The 18,677-nt window shown below is 35.9% G+C and overlaps 1 protein-coding gene across 1 annotated transcript in view; it reads right to left on the bottom strand.

The window, feature by feature from the left end:
* Positions 1–18,677, bottom strand: part of ARMC3 (armadillo repeat containing 3) — a 51,799-nt gene that overhangs the window by 16,719 nt on the left and 16,403 nt on the right. Inside the window, exons 8-10 of the mRNA XM_074848918.1 lie at positions 14,423–14,575; positions 14,212–14,317; positions 620–869 (exon numbers count right to left, since the gene is read on the bottom strand). Coding sequence (XP_074705019.1) covers positions 620–869; positions 14,212–14,317; positions 14,423–14,575 — 509 coding nt within the window. The remainder of the gene's footprint in view (positions 1–619; positions 870–14,211; positions 14,318–14,422; positions 14,576–18,677) is intronic.

Here is an 18,677-nt window from a genome sequence, read left to right on the forward strand (position 1 = left end):
ATGATCTATGAATGCACATAGCATCATCCTTATTTATGAAAAGAAAATAGTATGACCATTGATAAACAGCAAAAAGTTCAACTTGCTGGATGCCACTGATCAAGGGATTAATTATATTTTGAGTTTTCTCTGAATTACATTTACTTCATGCACATCCAGTATCTTATTAATCAAGGTCAGATATTGCTGTTCAGGCCTTGAAAGTGGGCAACAGAACCACACTGAGAGAGCATACAGATGGCAGAACTTCTCATCTTCAAAGGTCAACTGACAGTTGCAACTGAAAAAAACCTTAATGTTTAATGCTCATAAACATGGGGATTAAGGTATAGACCTGGTTAAAGCTCAATGAAGCCACTGGAAAGCTGTAAAACATTAATTTGGTGCAAGCGAATACAGCAGTAAAAACACAAATTAAAGAAAACCCTTTCCAAGTTCTCATGACAAACTGAGCTAAATTCAGCTGAACAAGCCTATGATGAAAGTGAAAAGATTAGTTACAATCTAGAAGCCCCAGGACTTTTAGGACAACAAAATACAATGATTTTAGAGAAGTATAACACCAGCCTCAAGATAGAGAAATGTTATAAATCATCACAACCTTAAAAAGTAGTTTTACCTCAGTTATTGCATCAGCATCACAACCAAAGATAGCCACAGCAAATGCTGCTTTGCTTTGCACTTGGCTGTTGGTCGAGCGCAATGGTTCTTCAAGCACACTCATAATACCATGGCTTTGGATATTTACATGGAATGGCTGTTGCATGGCCAGATTTGTTAGCACTGTGGCAGCATTAGCAATGGCTCCATCTCTCTGAGCATTCAAGGTATTTATTAATGGCTCAATTCCTTCAGCTTCAGCAACAGCACTAACAAAATGAAGAAAAAAAATCTTTGTTATTTTAGGACCATTTTTTCTTCTTATGTGCTGTATTTACCAATTAAATTAGTATTACATTTCAAGATTTTTTATATATATATATTTATATATGACTCATGTGAAGTACAAGAGGCACAACCTAAGCAGACAAACCAAGTCACAAATTTCTAGATTCTTTAATTTTCAGGACATGGATTCTTTCTGAGGTTTCAAACAAGTGAATTAAATCTTGCATATTTTCAAAGATGCAGAATTTTTGTATCTTTAGTTCCAGGCAAATGCCTCTGCAGACTCTTATCACCTCTCCCCATAATCATTCTAGCACTACTTCTGAGGAGGATTATAGTGCACAGAATATCACATTGTTCTTTGTGCTGTCTCTGTAAATTTCTGTGACCAGATACCTAGGTGGCACAAACATAGTACACCAAGTTTCTGCTGTTCTTACAGGAGTATGTGGACATGGTGCAGTTCAGTGCAATATAGAAATTATTGAGCTGGCTTTATACAAGCTGATTTAGATGGCAGGAGTACAACAGACACATCAGCACAGAGTTCAGGGCTGGCTGTGACTTCATCACAGTTCCACATCAACTAGTCTATCAGCAGCAGATCCAGCTTAAATATTCCCTCTGCTCCCAGATGATAATGAAGCCGTGGCTGAAGGGTGCTGCCCCTCATCAGTGCTTGACAAATGTGGGTGTGGCCAAGTTCTGAGCTAGACATGCAAAACAACCTGTTTGCAGATAAAATTGGGGAAGATTGTTCAGATATTTGAAGGATCATTTCATAGATTTCGGTTAGAGGACAGCCAAGAAAAAAAAACAGTTGAAGAAGCACTACTAAGGAAATAGCAACTTCAGGCAGGAGACAGCAGAAGGTGCAGGCAACTGCACTTTTAGACACGTTTGCAAATGACTTAAATCTGATGTGCTGCAAAACTAATAGTCACATGGGCCTACATCTCAGTCACAGCAGAAGGAACTGGCCTATGAGCACTTCATGTTAACACTTCTATTCTGCTTCCAGCACCCATCGGGATAGTGCCTTTTAAAAGAAAAAAAAACAGTCAACTTCATATTGAATATCTGGGGTAAAGAATATATTTGAAAGCAGCTGGTGACATGGTTTATGATGACGGTAAACTCCTGACTACAACTGATGCAGATCCTGAAGAGAGAACCTGGCCTGGCTGAGGGGAAACTACCATGCTCTAAATAATCTGAAAAGGCACGTTTCTGGGTTACCACCTGATTATGTATTCTTTTGTTTCTTTGCCATAGGCAAATGGAACTACTGATACAAATGTAGTTTACATTCTTCAAATGCCATAAGATAGTCCATAACTTAAGATTTTTGTTGACCTCGCTTTCTACTAAACGACAGGAACTTCTTTTTTCCAATGTCATTATAAGCCAGTACACTATAAAATTTGAATTGTCTTCATTCTGAGTTTGTATATAAAATTTGATCAAATGATTTGAGGCATATGTCCAATTTACTATCTGCTCTTAGTAATTTTACATTGGGCTCATCTGTTTGTTAAACAAAAGTTGGCAATATTGTTAGCAATGGAAATGTGCAGATGGCAATTTGAATTTTCCTTGCAATTGCTTTTTATACTCTCTTTTAGTACATTTTGTCTATATCAAAAACGTAACAAACTCTCCCACCTCTATACAAGCATATCTAAGCACTTCAACAACAGAAGAGTGTACATTTTTTATAAGTTTTGCTAAATTTCTGTCAACACATTAATAAGAGAAATCTGGATGTAAAAATCTTACTTTTACTGTAACAGCATCTTACCAAAATCTAACTAACCTTTTGGTAATTTTCACAGTTACAAAATAAACACAAGCTTAGAAGTATTACATATACAAGAAACAGCTATGCTATCAAAGACTGTCAAGGCATTGATAAAAACAAGAAACCTCAGGAATGCTGATAGTCATGCTCTTACACAAACAAGATAGAAAGCAGAATACATGCCAACCTGTGCCATATAAACCCATTACGTAGGCAACATGATGTAGATCTTACTGGGAACTCATTTTAGTGCAAGTATCTCCAAACCAGATTTTCAGAGAGGGGGATGCAGATACTCCTGAGCATAGCTGGAATGAATCGGTAGAGGCTAAGAGGGTTTATTAGCCTGATCTCTGCCTCAGCTACAAGGCAATGGCAGCTCTCAGGTAGTGCTGGAGCATGGGCGTAAGGAAAGCTGTCAGGCAGGCAATAGTTCCCAGTTCAGAAAACCAGAGAAAAGGCAGCAATCCAGGGACTGAAGGTGGGTAGGGTTATTAGCTTGGGTGCAGCATAAAGTATAGGGCCACTCTGGTGTTGGCTAATTAATCCTCCTGGAGCACCAGTAACTTTAAAGCAAGTACTTCAGTCTCTATGCAGAAGTGAATCCCATGTTTTCAGATGTCCTGCACTGCACCTCTCAGACTGTCTTCAATTAGTTGAACTTCCCCTTATCTGGGTGTCCTCCCTCCCCTTCCCTCCTTGACCAGATAAAGAAGAGCTGAAAACATTTTGGTTGGTTTTGGTTTTTTTGTTTTGTTTTTGTTTGGGGGTTTTATGTTTGGTTTGGGTTTGGGTTGTTTTTTTTTTTTTTTTTTACTTAGGTAAGGCCACTATTTCTAGGTTCTCTGGTTAATATTGTCTTCTCTTCCCCATGAAAATTTTATCCAGATTTCCAGCTTCAGGTGTGCTGTAGCTCCATCCAGGTTGCTGTATATGAAGAAATCCTGGACATGCTGATTGCACATGTAAGGATCAGCTATACACCATATGTATCACAGCTTTACTGGAAAACATCACATTCATAGCACATGTAACAATGACCTGATGTACCTGCTGACAAAGTGTGGTAGAGACTCACCACACATGCACACAGCCATGGACAGTAAGGCACATCCATAAGCTATCAGATTTACAGCATTACACAGTTATCTACATACATACCTTATCCGGGAAAAAAACCTACCCAAAATCAAAGCGTTATTCCTGTACAATGGATACACAGAAATTCCAGGATTTATGGGACAGATCCACTACTCATGAAATGCATCACCGCAACTCACAGGTGTATTATATCCAATACTTCTGCACTATGTATAGGACTCACTATTTCTAGATTTCACCCAATAACACATGTATTCTCTCATAGGAAATCCTAATAAACATATAGTCCCTAACACACTGATTCCAGGATAATACATGGAACTGAGTGACGTAGCCAATCACATTATAAGCAAATTTACTATAATTTCCATAAAACCAGCAAGTACACAAGTACTTAACAAAAGAGCAAGGTGACAGCTCCTTGTATGTTCAGAGCTGACCTCAGCGAGGTACAGAGCACAGCCAATTTTCTCAAGTGCCACTCAACTTCAAAAAGGTTGAGAACCACTGATTTAGAAGATCATACATATTTATTTCAATCCTGCATTCTACTTCTGCGCAGATTCATTTTGAATCACAGTTTCATGAGTATAGTTTAATCAAGTAACACAATGGATCACAAGGCAAAAAGAATTCACATTAGAAGTGACAACAACAGGTAATGAGAGTTGAAGGTAACCAATATCTTTGAGAATAAGATTTTAAGAGGGCATGGACACCCGAAGGCAATGCTGTGTCCTGGTAACAGAGATGCGTACAGAAGAGGTTATGAGGGAAGAAGGAAGAATGGGGAATCCATAGTTCAACTCACTCCTACCCCACAGCCCTCCAGAGAGCACAGAAATTGCGCTGTCACCCTGGGCCATGGAGCCCCAGCTGCTAAAGAGACAGCAGTGCCTGGCCTCAGAAGGGAACTGAAAGAATGAATATGCTTAAATTTTTAAGGGGCTGAAATACTTCAACATTAAGATCCAAGTATGGAGGCCCTTGTTCCCTTCCATCTTGGGCAGAGATATGCACTGTGTACTTTTTTTATTACAAGGGAACAAAAGGAAGAAGCACTGTCTCTGCTTAATGTAGATCAGCACTAGCCTCTCTCCTTGCCTCCAGAACACACTGCTTCAGACACATCCTGCTGAGATGGTGCACTTTATCAGTGCTCCCCCTACAGGACTAGATCCTCAAGGAAGAAGGGAGCCTTGGTTTAGCTGAAAAAAACTATACACTTTTTGATGTGGAAAAGGAGTAAATTATATAAATCCACAGCTTTTTTCCTCCACATTGTGTGGATTCAAAATACATCAACTTCCCTAATCATGGAGAGAAAAAATTAGGGAAAAGGAAAGAAGGCAATGACAAGGGGAAAAAAAAGGATGTTGCATTTGCAATATCACCATGTTTTTTTGAAAAGTGAAAGCTAGCTGACTGAATTGCAAGCAAACAAGAAAAACCAGACAAGATAGGTGTAGAAAGTAAAAAGCTCAAATTAAAGATAAAATAATTCAAATGTTATGATTTATAAGCACATGGTTATCATCATTAGAGTGTCTAACCTAACAGGATTAGGCATTTACCTTAACCAGTGTATACATGGTTCAGGTACCCTAATGACCTTAACCATGCCCTGTAGTGAAACAGCAAAATTCTGATTACAATTGAATTTTAAATATACATTGTAACAAGTTAAGAGATTTTCTTGAAAATTCTATAAAAGATCACTCAAGGCTCAAAGAATAAATGCTGAGAATTAGAGAAAAACAAATGTTTACTGGTTTTACTGCAAAAATAAATTAAAAGTTGACAATAAAATCATTACCAAGTTTCACAATACAAACTTTTTTTAAACAGTTACTTTGGAGATGCATATGAATTTCACTGAACTTAATATTTTGTTACTTTGGTTGCTGAGGTGCAATAGGAAAGCTCAGACATTAGTGAAGTGTTGTGAAAACAATCATCAGTAAAAATTGGACCAAAACTCTGTGGGTTTTTTTATTTTATTTTTAGGACTGTAAGTTCCCTGGGGCAAGAACCACCTCTCTGCTGGCATCACATCAAGCATAATAGCTCTGGTCCCCGACCAAGGCTCCTAGCCATGGCAAGAGAGATAACTGGTTATTTACTTAGTGCATAGGGAATGGTCCAGCTAGCTTTTCCTCCTGAAGGTCTAGCCTAATGGAGAAAGCAACTATCAGTGGTCAAAGAGCTGACAGAAACCACTGAGACTGGGCCCCAAACCCTTAACTGAAGTACCCTCTCATGAAGGGGAGACAGAGGGGAAGAGCAGTGGTGCAGCTTCACACCACTATTTACTCTGGATTGTGCTTAATTTACGCTAGTGAGATTGACACTTCATAAAAATGGTGAAGTATGTTTGGTTTTGCTTCTTCTACCACAACTGAACATAAACTGGTTTATATTAAATTATATTTTTATTCACTTCTATGTTGTTTACTTCCCCCCGCTTTTGACTGAGGATTGAACACAATTTCTGCTTAGAAAAAATTCAAATTTTTCCTCCTCACAAAGGCCACTGGACTCCTTATGGACTTCATTTTCCAAATGTATTTGCAACTGCATGTTTAATTTCTGTGCAAAATTACTGTGATTGTGTGTGAGGTGCTTAGCTAGCCATTTGTGCCTGTGCATATCTCATTTTCATACATAATTGCATGTAAATTATGCATAAGAATTATGCATCTAATTACACACACATTTCTTAAAATCAACTCTATCTGTGTTAAATCGCATGACTTCTTTTTCACACAGGGCATTTTTGATCCAGCTCTATTATGCAATTTCTGACTGAGAAAAAATATCATAACTAGAAGTTTGAAAAACCTCAAGAAATATCTTCCTTTTTATCCCTTAAATATATTAGTATTCTTCATTTGCCTTGTTATACCATCAGAATAATCACATCCAATAAATGTCTTCTGCATTTACCAAAAATTTCACTTTGTGATTTAATTATTTTCAAAAGCAATTGACTGTTGTATATAGTCACTCGTATTTTATTTAAAGGCTAATATTACTTCCGTTTTCTTCACTATACAAGGGAAATTAATGTCAGTATGTTTATTCTGAGTAAGGGACTAGCAACAAGAGACTCTGATCTACAATTTGGGGCCCCTTTGTGCTACAATAAAAATATTGTTATCAACAAACCATATTAATTTTTCATTTCAGGAACTGAACCCTCTATTCCTGGTTTTTAATGACAAGTATCTTGTTAAAACATCAACAAACCCAAAACTCAATAAACCTCATGGTCTGGAAGCAATAAAACCTTAAATTGTCTGGGTTAGCAGAGACTGTAATACCTGACTCATTTAGCGATACACAGAGATCTTCTAATGTCTGTCACTGAACTCATCTGACAAAGTTACATAGATCTCAGTTCTAAAACTGTAGTATACCTAATTTAAAATATTACAGTGGCATTGGCAATGAACTATCTATTCATGATATCTGAGCCTTTCAATTATAATATTATTTGCAACCTTTATTAAGAATTTCTGACACTTCCACTATTACGCCAATGGCTTGAAATTCAGCAATAGAAACCCTTTTCAGCCCTTAAAGATCCCACATAGCTTCAGCCAGGATAAGCTCATGAAAATGACACTATCCCCCTCTCTTTTTTCTGATCCAAGAAGTAGCGCATGCAAAAATCAATAACTCAGCACAAATGATGAGAGTCTGGAATCCACATTGTTACAAAAGCAAAAGAACAGGGAACATTCAGGAATTGCTAGAGCAGCCTTCATGGAGGTGTAAGGGAAGAAAGAGAAAGCCAAAGCTGGGTCTCCACAACAAGATCTGAACACTGGGACTGAGGATACAGTGGCTCTTCTCCATCTTTGGAAGCACTAGCTGAGGAAGGACAAAAAAGCTGTGCCAAGTCAGTCCCTCTACACATAGTATTCGGATTGTGAAACTTGACTCCATCTTTCACTTCTGGATAAGTCTTTTCTGGACAGCTGTGAATTTTATCTCAAATGGCAGCAATCTGTTCTGCCTTGCTAAAGGCTCAAGCTTTTATAAGGATTCAGAGTGGAGAAACTTACACTTTTAGTTTTTTTCTCTTAAAATTAAATCTCTAAGAAAGAGGAAATTACTGAGGTTTCAAGTCAAAAGGTTTAAAGTTACTTATGAAAGCTTATTTTTACCCCCTTGTGTGTATGACAGTCCAATTAGAAAATGTGCCACAGTCAGTGCACAGGTTAAATTCACAGCAGGACAGAATTAAGTTTGCATGATCAACCACAAACCTTCAATTCCCTTATACACACTTGAAATAAGTAACTTCACATTATACTACAGTAAGTTAAAGCATATACTTAAATAATTTGCATTAATTGAGAAATATGCTACAAAGAAAATGTGCGTGTAAATGCACCAATACATTTGTCTGAAAGTTACTCAAATGTCAAATAGCCCTTGCCACTTTTAATTCATAAAAAGTATAATCAATCTCAGTGCGTATCACCGAATGTCATTGTAGGGATACACACTCAAAAGAAATCATTTTACTTATGCCATTATATAAAACACAGTTTCTCTCCCAGGCTTAGGAGTCTCCATCCAGGAAGAAAAAGGTTTCACCTGATCCCACAGAGATCTACCATGGGAAGTTACAGGTGATGACACACATGCTCTGAGTGACATTCCAACCTTCAACAGCTAAGATAAATAGTGATCATACAGCAAGGCTTTGAAGGTAGGAGAGTACAAACAGCCTAAACGATTTTGCTATATCTTAAGGGGTAGAACTTCTATATAGTTACCATTATCCCAGTTTAGAAGTGCTCTGTTTTCTGTCTGAAACTATTTTCGATATACTTAGGTTCTCATGCACTTTAGGATGCTGTGACGTGAGATTTATATAGAGATGAATGCTCTATATTGGTCTCTGTCTTCAGTATAACCCCTGGTAGGCAACAGAGTTTAAAAACAAACAGGAAGATGCGTAACAACATTTTTTGTGAAAAAAGAGCTGTACTGGGAAAAAAATGCAGTTACAGTGTCTACAGAGGGACTTTTCCATGTAGCTACACCTTCACAAATCTAAGAGAGAAAACCCAACAGCTGGCTGAGTGAAACATTTTGCCCCTGCCAGCAGGGCATGATTTAGGGTACTGTCCATGGATTGTGCATCAGTCATCTGATGTGATGTTAAAGTCATAGTGGGAACTCATTTCTAAATGACATACCAGCATTAGGCCTTGATTCAGCTTTTCTGCCAATAGAGAAATTCACCATAAAACATTTTGCAGTTTTCAGTGGAAGTCAATATGTAACTTTTAAGGAAAAGCTTGTGAGCTCTTAGGTAACGACCGTGTTGTCTTTTTCTTTAGAAAGCACCCATCACACTGCTGATATTCAGTAAAAGAAAGTCAAAACAAGAATCTGTTCATGGCATGAGTTAACTGTTTGTATTTGCATAGGGCTCAGCAAAATGGGTGCTACTGTGAAAAATAACAACACAACGACAAAACCCAGCAAAATCCCTTTGCCTTGCAGCACAGTAGCTCAAAAATACAATTCTGTCACTAGGGGTCAGTATTAAAACATACTACCTTTACACAATACAGCTAGTGGCATTCTATTGTTGATTCCCTCCTTTAGAAACACAAACTTACGTTATAAAGAAGAACTATTAAACCACAAAAAAGACAAAACCTATGCAATGTATTATTACCTATTTCTGTTCTTAAATGTAGCTCTCATGTACTAGAAATTTTTGTTCCTGTTCTCATAAATTAATGCATATATTCATGCAAATGTATTATCTTAGTGTAATACCGACACTTCAATATTGATCCATTTATGCAAATTAGGTTCCATCTACAGTCTTGAAAGAGGAACGCTATGATTAAGTTTCTCATTTTCTAATAGAGAAGATGACTGCCTAGTGATATCACTACATAACGGTAATAATCATTACTTCCTAATGATAATAAAATTTGAAATGTAAGAAAACTGGACATTCTTTAAATTAATTCCTTGACAGGCATACCTGTCTTAAAAACAATAAAAATTTGTTGTGGAGACCGAAAATCTCCGTTGAAGAAGGTGAGAGACTCTTACTACAGGTGAGCATTATCCACGTGGAATAGACTGAGGATGTATTTTGGGTCATTAGATCAGTATATGAATTTCAGTTTGAAATAGACACAACACCCACTGAAGTCAAGGGAACAACTCACTTTCTCCTCACTGGGCACTGCCCATAACTAATGAGTTCCCAACCTACCTTCCTACCCCCAACCTACTCCCAGATCTTGGAAATCTTGATACATTTGAGAAATCATACATTCAAATGCTGTGATACTGCCTATATGGACATAATTTTGCTAATAGGTCCACTGATTCCTGTGAAGAATTAAAGAATTAGAAAATTAAATAACATCAAGCTTGATGACTTTGCAATTTTTGGGATGTCACTTTACTATCTCAAATCCAGATATAATACTTAGAAATATGCAACATAACACTAATTATAAACCCCAGGAGAAATATTCTGCCAGATCATAAGTCTGTCATGTACCACAATTTCCTGCAGCCCTTAGTACAGCTGAACAAAAAACATCCCTCTTCTTCTTGCCCCAGACCAAACTCTAACTGAATGCTATAAATTTTGCACTTAAAATAAACAATTTAAGACAAATATTATTGAGGCTGTTAATTAGTTTTCATGTCCAGTACAAAGCTCTAAATTTCAGAGCACATGTTTTTCTTTAGTGGTAACTCCATTAGGTGCCCAGAATTCAGACACTGCCAGATTTATGAAGATAGCTATTAGAAATGGCATTTGTGCTACGACAATACTGAAGAAAAAAGCTGGTCAAATTAATGTTTGACTAACTGGTACACTTGAGATCTTATTTCTATGTGTTACTTCTAACTAATATCATACTTGTATTTAACATGATTAGCTCATCCTAAATACATGAAAAGCAAAAATAATTGGTTATACTTTAAATGCGAAAAAATAGGCAGAGGCTGAAGTAAAACGTTTGTTCTGTAGTTAGTTGTATAGCACAGAATAATTTATTTTTCTGTCCAATAGATGGCACTGCTGTTTCTTTGTTTGTGTGCAATTTTTCAATTTGTGCATAATGTACATTATTGAAGTGACTGTGCCTACATTTCCCACTGCTTGGACACATCAAAAATAGACAGATTTCACAGATTCTTTAAAATGGCATTCTGCTGTCCAAATAACTGTATACAGTTTTCAATAAAGCAAGTTGGTGTTCTGGATTAAAAAATATGAAGTGGATGCAAATAGCCAGCTGAACATAATTCTTTTCTCCCCAGAAGCAGACCACAGAAACAAATTCTGACACATATATCAAGGATGCTTCAGAGCTATACATATAGTAACATAACAAAATAATTTCTTTATCATATGTTAGAATAAGTACATGGGATTTTAAACTGCAGAATACTATGCTATTTCATTTTTATTTAGCCTAATATCAATATATAGCAGCATTAAAATTCTATCATTACTTTATAATAAGATTCTGATAAAAGCATCATCTGAGGGTGTCAATCTGTAAACTAATGAGGCATTTGACCACTGTACTTTTTTCTATGTGTTACTGAAGCATGACAAATCAGCTCTGTAGCAAAAACTTAAATGCTGAAATATTTTAGAAGTTATTTATAGTCATTTTTATGTGTTCTGGTAGAGATCATATTGAAAATCCATGTTTTTCAGTAAATGTGAAAACTCAAACCATTTATACGGGACTCATGTTCTCTTCTGCGCTAAATCTTTGGTTAAAATACTACGGGGGTCAGAGTCATTAATTAATTTATTTATTTTTGCCAAATTGTGGTTGTTTGGGGACTTGTGTGAAATGACAAGCTGGTCTCTGTCCCGTTCATCGTGAACAGGTGTTCTAATTACAAAACCTCCACCATATTTGACACCTTTATTAGCTGTCTCAGTTGAGAAACAAAGGATTGATTGGGTAGGGGTATAGAACTAGCCTTTCATTGCTGTGGGGAAGCACCTAAAGGTCAAGGTTAATATACATTAGTGGGGGGTAGTATTGCCCATTGCCTATGCTGTTCTTGTGTTATTAATCAATGGAGGACTTTATCCTTATGAGCTAGCTATTGTGGTAGCCTTAATTACACATTTTTTTTAACTTGTATTTTTTTCCATATTATATGAAAAGCAAACGCTTAGTGAACAAACATTCCTAAGAAGAGCAACAAATCTCCAGCAAAAATAGCAGTCTTGTACTCTACATCCTGTAATATATACTGTACAAAATGAAAAGGCAAGGTACACATCCTTCAATCAATATAATACATGCAAAAATGCTCATGTAACGAAATATGACAGAACACATGTATATGAGTTCAACAAGATTGAATTTTTGGCTAGCCTGTAAAAAGTGAAAACATTTATAGTAAATAGTCTTCCCCTTTACTGTAGCCATTTTGTTCTTGCCACATAAGGTCTACCTGCTACTACTAGCTTTATGATTTAATATTCTTGAAGGGTTTATAACAAGAATCTAATATATAACCAATAAAAGGGCACTAGTCTCATTAGTCTCATTTGGGACCAGAATATTTTCAACATAATCACACAGCAAAGTCACATTATTATAAAAGTATATCAGCATCTTCATTATATATACACTTATTTTCAGTGGTTTACAAGACACACACAAAATATTCCAGAATGAAATATGATTATGGTAACTCAATCTGGAATGCATTTTCTCCAAACAATTTTTTTTCCTATTATGTGAATGTAAAATAAATATGGGCCAGATACTCAGTCAGTGAGCTGGAACTATACCAATTTCTATCAGCTGAGGGTTCAACTCTATATATTCATTTATAGATCCTAGTCACACTTGGACCCTTCTATGACTTATTAATGGTTTTGATTTAGAAATGAAGCTTTGAAGTAATTATATAGTCACATGGCATTCATCCAGTATACATATTTAATGTAAATTATTGCTTCCTGATTTTCACAGAAGACCTGTGATTAGATTATCTGGTGCTTCCATATTGTACTTGGAGCTGGATTGCAAAGAGAGAGAGTATATGTAAGCCACCTTTACAGTTTCCTGACTCTGCCCAGCAAGAAACAAATACGGACTCCATTATAATGCAGAGGAACAGAGACAGCTATTTCCCTGCCTGTGGTCTCAGAGAATTGTTCTAGCAGTTGAGCTAAACAATGTCCTGACTATCTCCTTGGCAAAAGAAACTGAATGAGTTGGCATAAGCTGCTATACCAACTCAAAACTCTCCAGAGATTCCCTTTTCACAATGTGAAACCTCAAAGGGCTGCGCTATGAAAAACAGCTGTAGCGGAGCTGAAAGTTTGACCCCTAGACTCCAGTACTGTGCTCTTTTTATGTGCGTATGACTCCCACTGACACCAACTGAAGAGTCATGCACATGAGGAGAGCAGAATATCAGACAAAAAATCTACTATGTGAATCTGAGAACAGAGTATTATTCTCTTGTGTCAAATTATGGCTCCATCTGGTAACATTAAGTGAATACTGGTGACTATTAGAGCTGAATCAGTAAATTGGAACAAATAATTTATTTGGTGAGTTATTTTACTTTTTCACTTCAAAGAATGCCTGTGAATGGATTACAACTTCCTTAAGTATATTTCAGGAAACTTTTAAGGAATTTTATTTTATGGTTTGTTAGTTACATGTGATTGCTCATATACGTCAGACTGCTCTGTTTCTTTTCCCTGAACAGAACTTTTAATAGAGTTGGGATAACAGAACTCTGCAACTGACAGTAGAATTTAGTTGATACAATTATTTTGCAACTTATAGTCAGCTAACCATTCTTTGTTATAGCTTCTGTATCTTTGTGGATACTGAAGCGATACTTCTTTTAGAGCATGCACTATGAGCATTCTCTATTACTTGGGAAACAATAAAAAAAGTAAGAAAAAGACAATGCCACTATTCAGAATAGCTGAGTGCTATCTCCTTCAAAGACTAGATTAAAATTAGTCCAAAAAGTTGCATGAACCATCAAATTTTTAAAGGATACCTTACTGATCTTGAATTTTCAAAAATTATCCCACATTGAATGTCTTAGATTACGAGGCATATTTCCCTCATATGTTCTCTTCAAAACATGATTTATATCTCTGCTTTCATTACATCTGCTTCATACCTTTCCTGGATAAAGCAAACGTTAGTAGAGATAGCGTAACTTGTAACACTGATGAGAACCAACCTATTCCAGATGACTCACAAGCACCAAAAAGTGCCTTACAGTCAAATTCAAACAGATCTGCCTTAAAGAATAAGGACAAGATAAGGCATTCTTTAAAAATCAAAATATTATCACTTGTGTTCAGATTAGTGTTTTAAATAATAATTTAATTATTGCAGACTCACCTTGCATTACTAGGACTGGCTGCTGTCAAATTAGCTAATGCTGTCACTGCAGCTTCTTTTACCTCTTCATTGTCACTGCTTAGCAACTGTACTAGCTGGGGAATCCCTTTGAAAGAAATAATTGTATACATGAACCTTTAAATAAACCATGTCAGTCTGCAAAATTATAGTATGTACAGATTCTCAGTTCATCCCTTCCCACCTTGCTTACCCTGGAGTCCAAATGCACGTTTGCTAGCTAAATTCTCACACATGGCAGAAATTGCTTGGGAAGCAGCAACTTTAACTCCATCATTATCCATTTCCAAAAGGTTTATGAGACACTTTTCAACCTCTTCCTGGTTTAAGATTTTTCTATTTTCAGCTTTAAACGAAGAACAATAGCATTAATCTGCATTAATTTTCCAAATCAGTGAAAGGACATGAATTTTATTTCCTATACTTATTTCCAACATAACACTTGTTTTTGATACTATGGAAATGGAAATATTTTGGTAAAAGAGGCACCAGCAATTAAGAAATGTGCAAAAAGGACCCGATCCAAAACCAATTAGAGACTTCAGTGAACTCTGAATCAAGCCCAAAAGATGACTATTAAACACAGCTTTAAACATACATAGCCCAACAGAATGCAAAGTTTGTTCTCTATGACTTAAAAACCGCAGAATACATACAGGCTTGATGAAAACAGTTTTTCCAATTCAACAGATCATACTTATGCAGGATCATGCTTAACTTTGGTTTATCCTAACAAAGTCCAAATGCATAAAATGGAAGAACATATTTGTAAATGTACAATTGAACTTGGTGGAGTACCAGTTAACATAATACCATAGCCAAAAAAAGCCAAGGCATACTAAAAATTGGATTTTAAATTCTGCTCAGCTTGCAGTTCTTCATTAATGCACACTTTGTAGAGAATTTCAATTTTGTATTTTAGCCTGGTGACAGAGGGTTCACAGCTAACCTACACTGCAATGATCGGCGGCAGCTAAGGAAGAACATAGGTGTTCCCTTCCTCTACACAAGTAACAACATAAAGTGTCTAACAAAGTATCTACAGACATCTGACAATTATACTAATAAACTCACTCATCCCAAAATGGATGAGATCAGAAGTGCAGGTGTTAGAAACAGCCCTGAGTGAAAATCTCAGCCAGAGAGACACTGGACAGCATAGAAGCTCTACATGAGGGTAAATAAACATTTAAGCATATGCATAATTTAAAGCAAATTAATTACATGCTTGAAGTTATATCTACATGGTAAAATTTTCAAATGTATCAAAGTAATTCAGGAACTGAGAAGTCAGCATGACTTTGACACATTCGGAAATTTTTTCAGTGCTTACTAATGCTTTGAGGGGTCATTCCCTTATTTGGACTGTTGTCCTGCAAATAAAAAGTTTAAAAAGGGAAGAAAAATATCGTGTGTATTCTTTTAAATAAAACTGAATCTGTAGTGAAAAAAGTAAACAAAGAGAAGTCCACAAAGCCAATGAAAAGAAAGTTTGATTGAAAATCTAGTTACAGCAGAAATGACTCAATGCACATACATGAGATGGTTAGCCATTTTCTCCTCTCTAGCTCAGTTTTAAGTATTTTTAGAATCATCAGAGATATGCAATTGAAATCACAAAGCAAAAGATGCAACAAATAAAACACAGAGGATTTTAAGTCTCAGCAGAACCTTGGCTGCAACCTCGATGCATACCAGCCAGCTCTCAAGAGAAGACCTTAATTGGGATTACAGACCATTTTGACAAGTTATCAAGTATGCTGCTGGCCTGTTGCTTGCCAAAGTAGTCCATAATCCCTAATAATGATCTCTAGAGGTTCTTCATGCCTCAGTAATTTGGTTCTTGTACAGCAAGTTACTTATTACTATACAGATTTTCTTAAAAATGATTCTTGTTATGATGATGGGTGTTTCATTTTAAAGGTAATTTATGCATATGTGAAATAATAATATGAATAACTAATTTGAATGAGTGAAAATAGTGATTTAAAATATTTTAAACAGAATAAAGATTTTTTACAATAATGTGAAAAACAGATTTTGGTTTTTATACTTAAGGTAAAGAGTATGCACCTATATTTAGCTAGCTAGTCAGATGAAAATTATTAATATTTTAAGATCCAGGTGCCAATTCTATCCAAGGGATTAATATTCTCTGCTGATCCTCTCTCCGTATGAGTTGTTTCCTTTACTATAGAAAAGAAAGAATGTATGATTGAAAAGCATCCTTTGTACTTAAGCACTTCTCATGTCCATGCTAATGCCGTATTTACAGTGATGAATTTCTTGACCCCTAACTAATTTGAATACATTGATTTAACGTGAATTAAACTACTCAGGCACACCCATCTAAAAGAGTTTGGAGTACTAACATTTCTGTCAAGTTTTTCATGCATCGATCTCATCATGAGCCAACCTCTGTTTTACAGTATATTTTCCTATTTCCCCTTCTTACCCCAAAATCATGATCCGAGTTTTATCTACTCAGCTCACTGTCATCACCTTACGGAATTATTTATACCAAATTCAAATGAAAAAAACTTAATGTTAAATATCATGAACTCTCACTGATCTTGGGTTGAGATAACGCAGATAAATAAAAACCTGTATGCATATGTTAATCAGGCTACAGAGCATGCTTAGTATGCTTCCTTTTGAAAGGATTTCCATTTAGATACATGTAAAAAATGGGGACAGCTTCAAACCAGAAGTTTGGCAGAGTGAGGCCAAACTCGAGTGACTGTGATCATCATTTTCTCCATACACACTCCATAGCATTTTGTTGTTGCTGGTGTGTTTGGCATTATCAGGGGAAAGTCAGGCCCTCCTTAATCAACAGTCCAGATAATCCACTCATAGATACTCAATAATTTATAGCATTAAATTATATTTTGCATTCTGAAATGACTGCATTATTTGCTGAGCAAGGAGGGAATCACAGTAAAATTCACCACTGTAATTCTGAGCATACAAAATAAAACCATTGATAAATTAATATATTAAATTCAAAATTACATTACAGAACAAAACAAATTTTCAGGGGCAAAGAGATAATGATTATGTATAGAAATACGATCAATTTTAATTTACTTAAATAGAGCAGCATCCTAAAGATGCTATTTAAAATTGAATATCGTGTTTGTACCATGTAATTTATTCTGATATTGAGAATAGCTCTTAAGAGATATCTCCCTCTTGTAACAACAACAACAAAAAGTTTCAGGAGTCCCTTTCCAAAGGACTGAAAGGGACATAAACCAAAACTGTTTGCTATGATCACATCTATCAGGAAAAAAAACAAAACTAAATTCCATCTGTCAACAATAATTATTTCAAAACCAGACACTGCTGTATACTCAGCTGCCAGGATTACAAAAACAGATAGATGCATGTTCTGTCATAGCAAAAGTAAGTTCTTCATTTCAATGAAAAGCAGTATTTTTCTCCTCAAGTATGTGGGAAATGTTGGTAAATTGCAACTACGATCATCAAACCTGAAGAATGTGGGCTATATAGCTATTGCAAATTTAATGAAAAAGTCATAAAAGAACTTAGAGCTGTGTTGTATTATATTTGATTTACATCAAGGCAAGTATTAGTATAGTATACATTAGTGTTGCAGTTTGGATAAGCTGTTTAGCATATTTACAACCAGAATCCAAACAAACAAGAACTGCAAATATTTCTGTTTTCTTTTTGCACTTGGACTATTCTTATAATGGCCCCAATACCACTTTTCTTTCCACTGGAAGGCTGACTTTAGGCCAGTACTCTATGTATCTGAAATAGATTCAATAATTCTGGGGGACCTGTCGAGCAGCAGGTTTACTGGACTGTGTTGTCCACTGTACCACTACAATGCATTTCCCTTTGTCTAACTGGTTGTCACCAAAATTCTACAGCTTGGAATCAAATATTTTAAATCTCCTTCTGATCTATTTTCCCAGCTTGCTGCATCCATACCAACTGTCATAGGCTGAAGAAGTGAGCAAACCTTTATAATGAAATCACATTGACTCCATTTGTAAAGAAGTATGACAAGAAGATGCATCTTCACTGACGGTAACATCCCATGATATAAGATCATAGGCAGAACTGTAATATATTATGTGTAGTTCTTGCCACCGTGCTTTAAAAATGTTGTGTTCAGACATGCTTCTACTAACAGCTGCTAAAATATTAGGCCACAAAAACTGAAAAAGGTGTGAAAGAGGAAAAGAAGGCTACGCTTATTTGAAAAGAAATAGAAAAAAGGAGTAAGATGCAATACAAAGTAGTAGGAGCAAATATAAATTTGCTTATCATACTACTTACAAGCCTGTCACAGGACTATAAAAATGATACTGGCAGTCTTAAGTAGCATAATAAAATAATACAGGAAAATACACAAATAAAGAAGGTTCCTTCCTATCTTTGACACCTTAACATTAATGAAAATAATAATCAGT

The sequence above is a fragment of the Strix aluco genome, chromosome 1 (genome assembly GCF_031877795.1).
Source record: "Strix aluco isolate bStrAlu1 chromosome 1, bStrAlu1.hap1, whole genome shotgun sequence".
Taxonomy (NCBI): domain Eukaryota; kingdom Metazoa; phylum Chordata; class Aves; order Strigiformes; family Strigidae; genus Strix; species Strix aluco.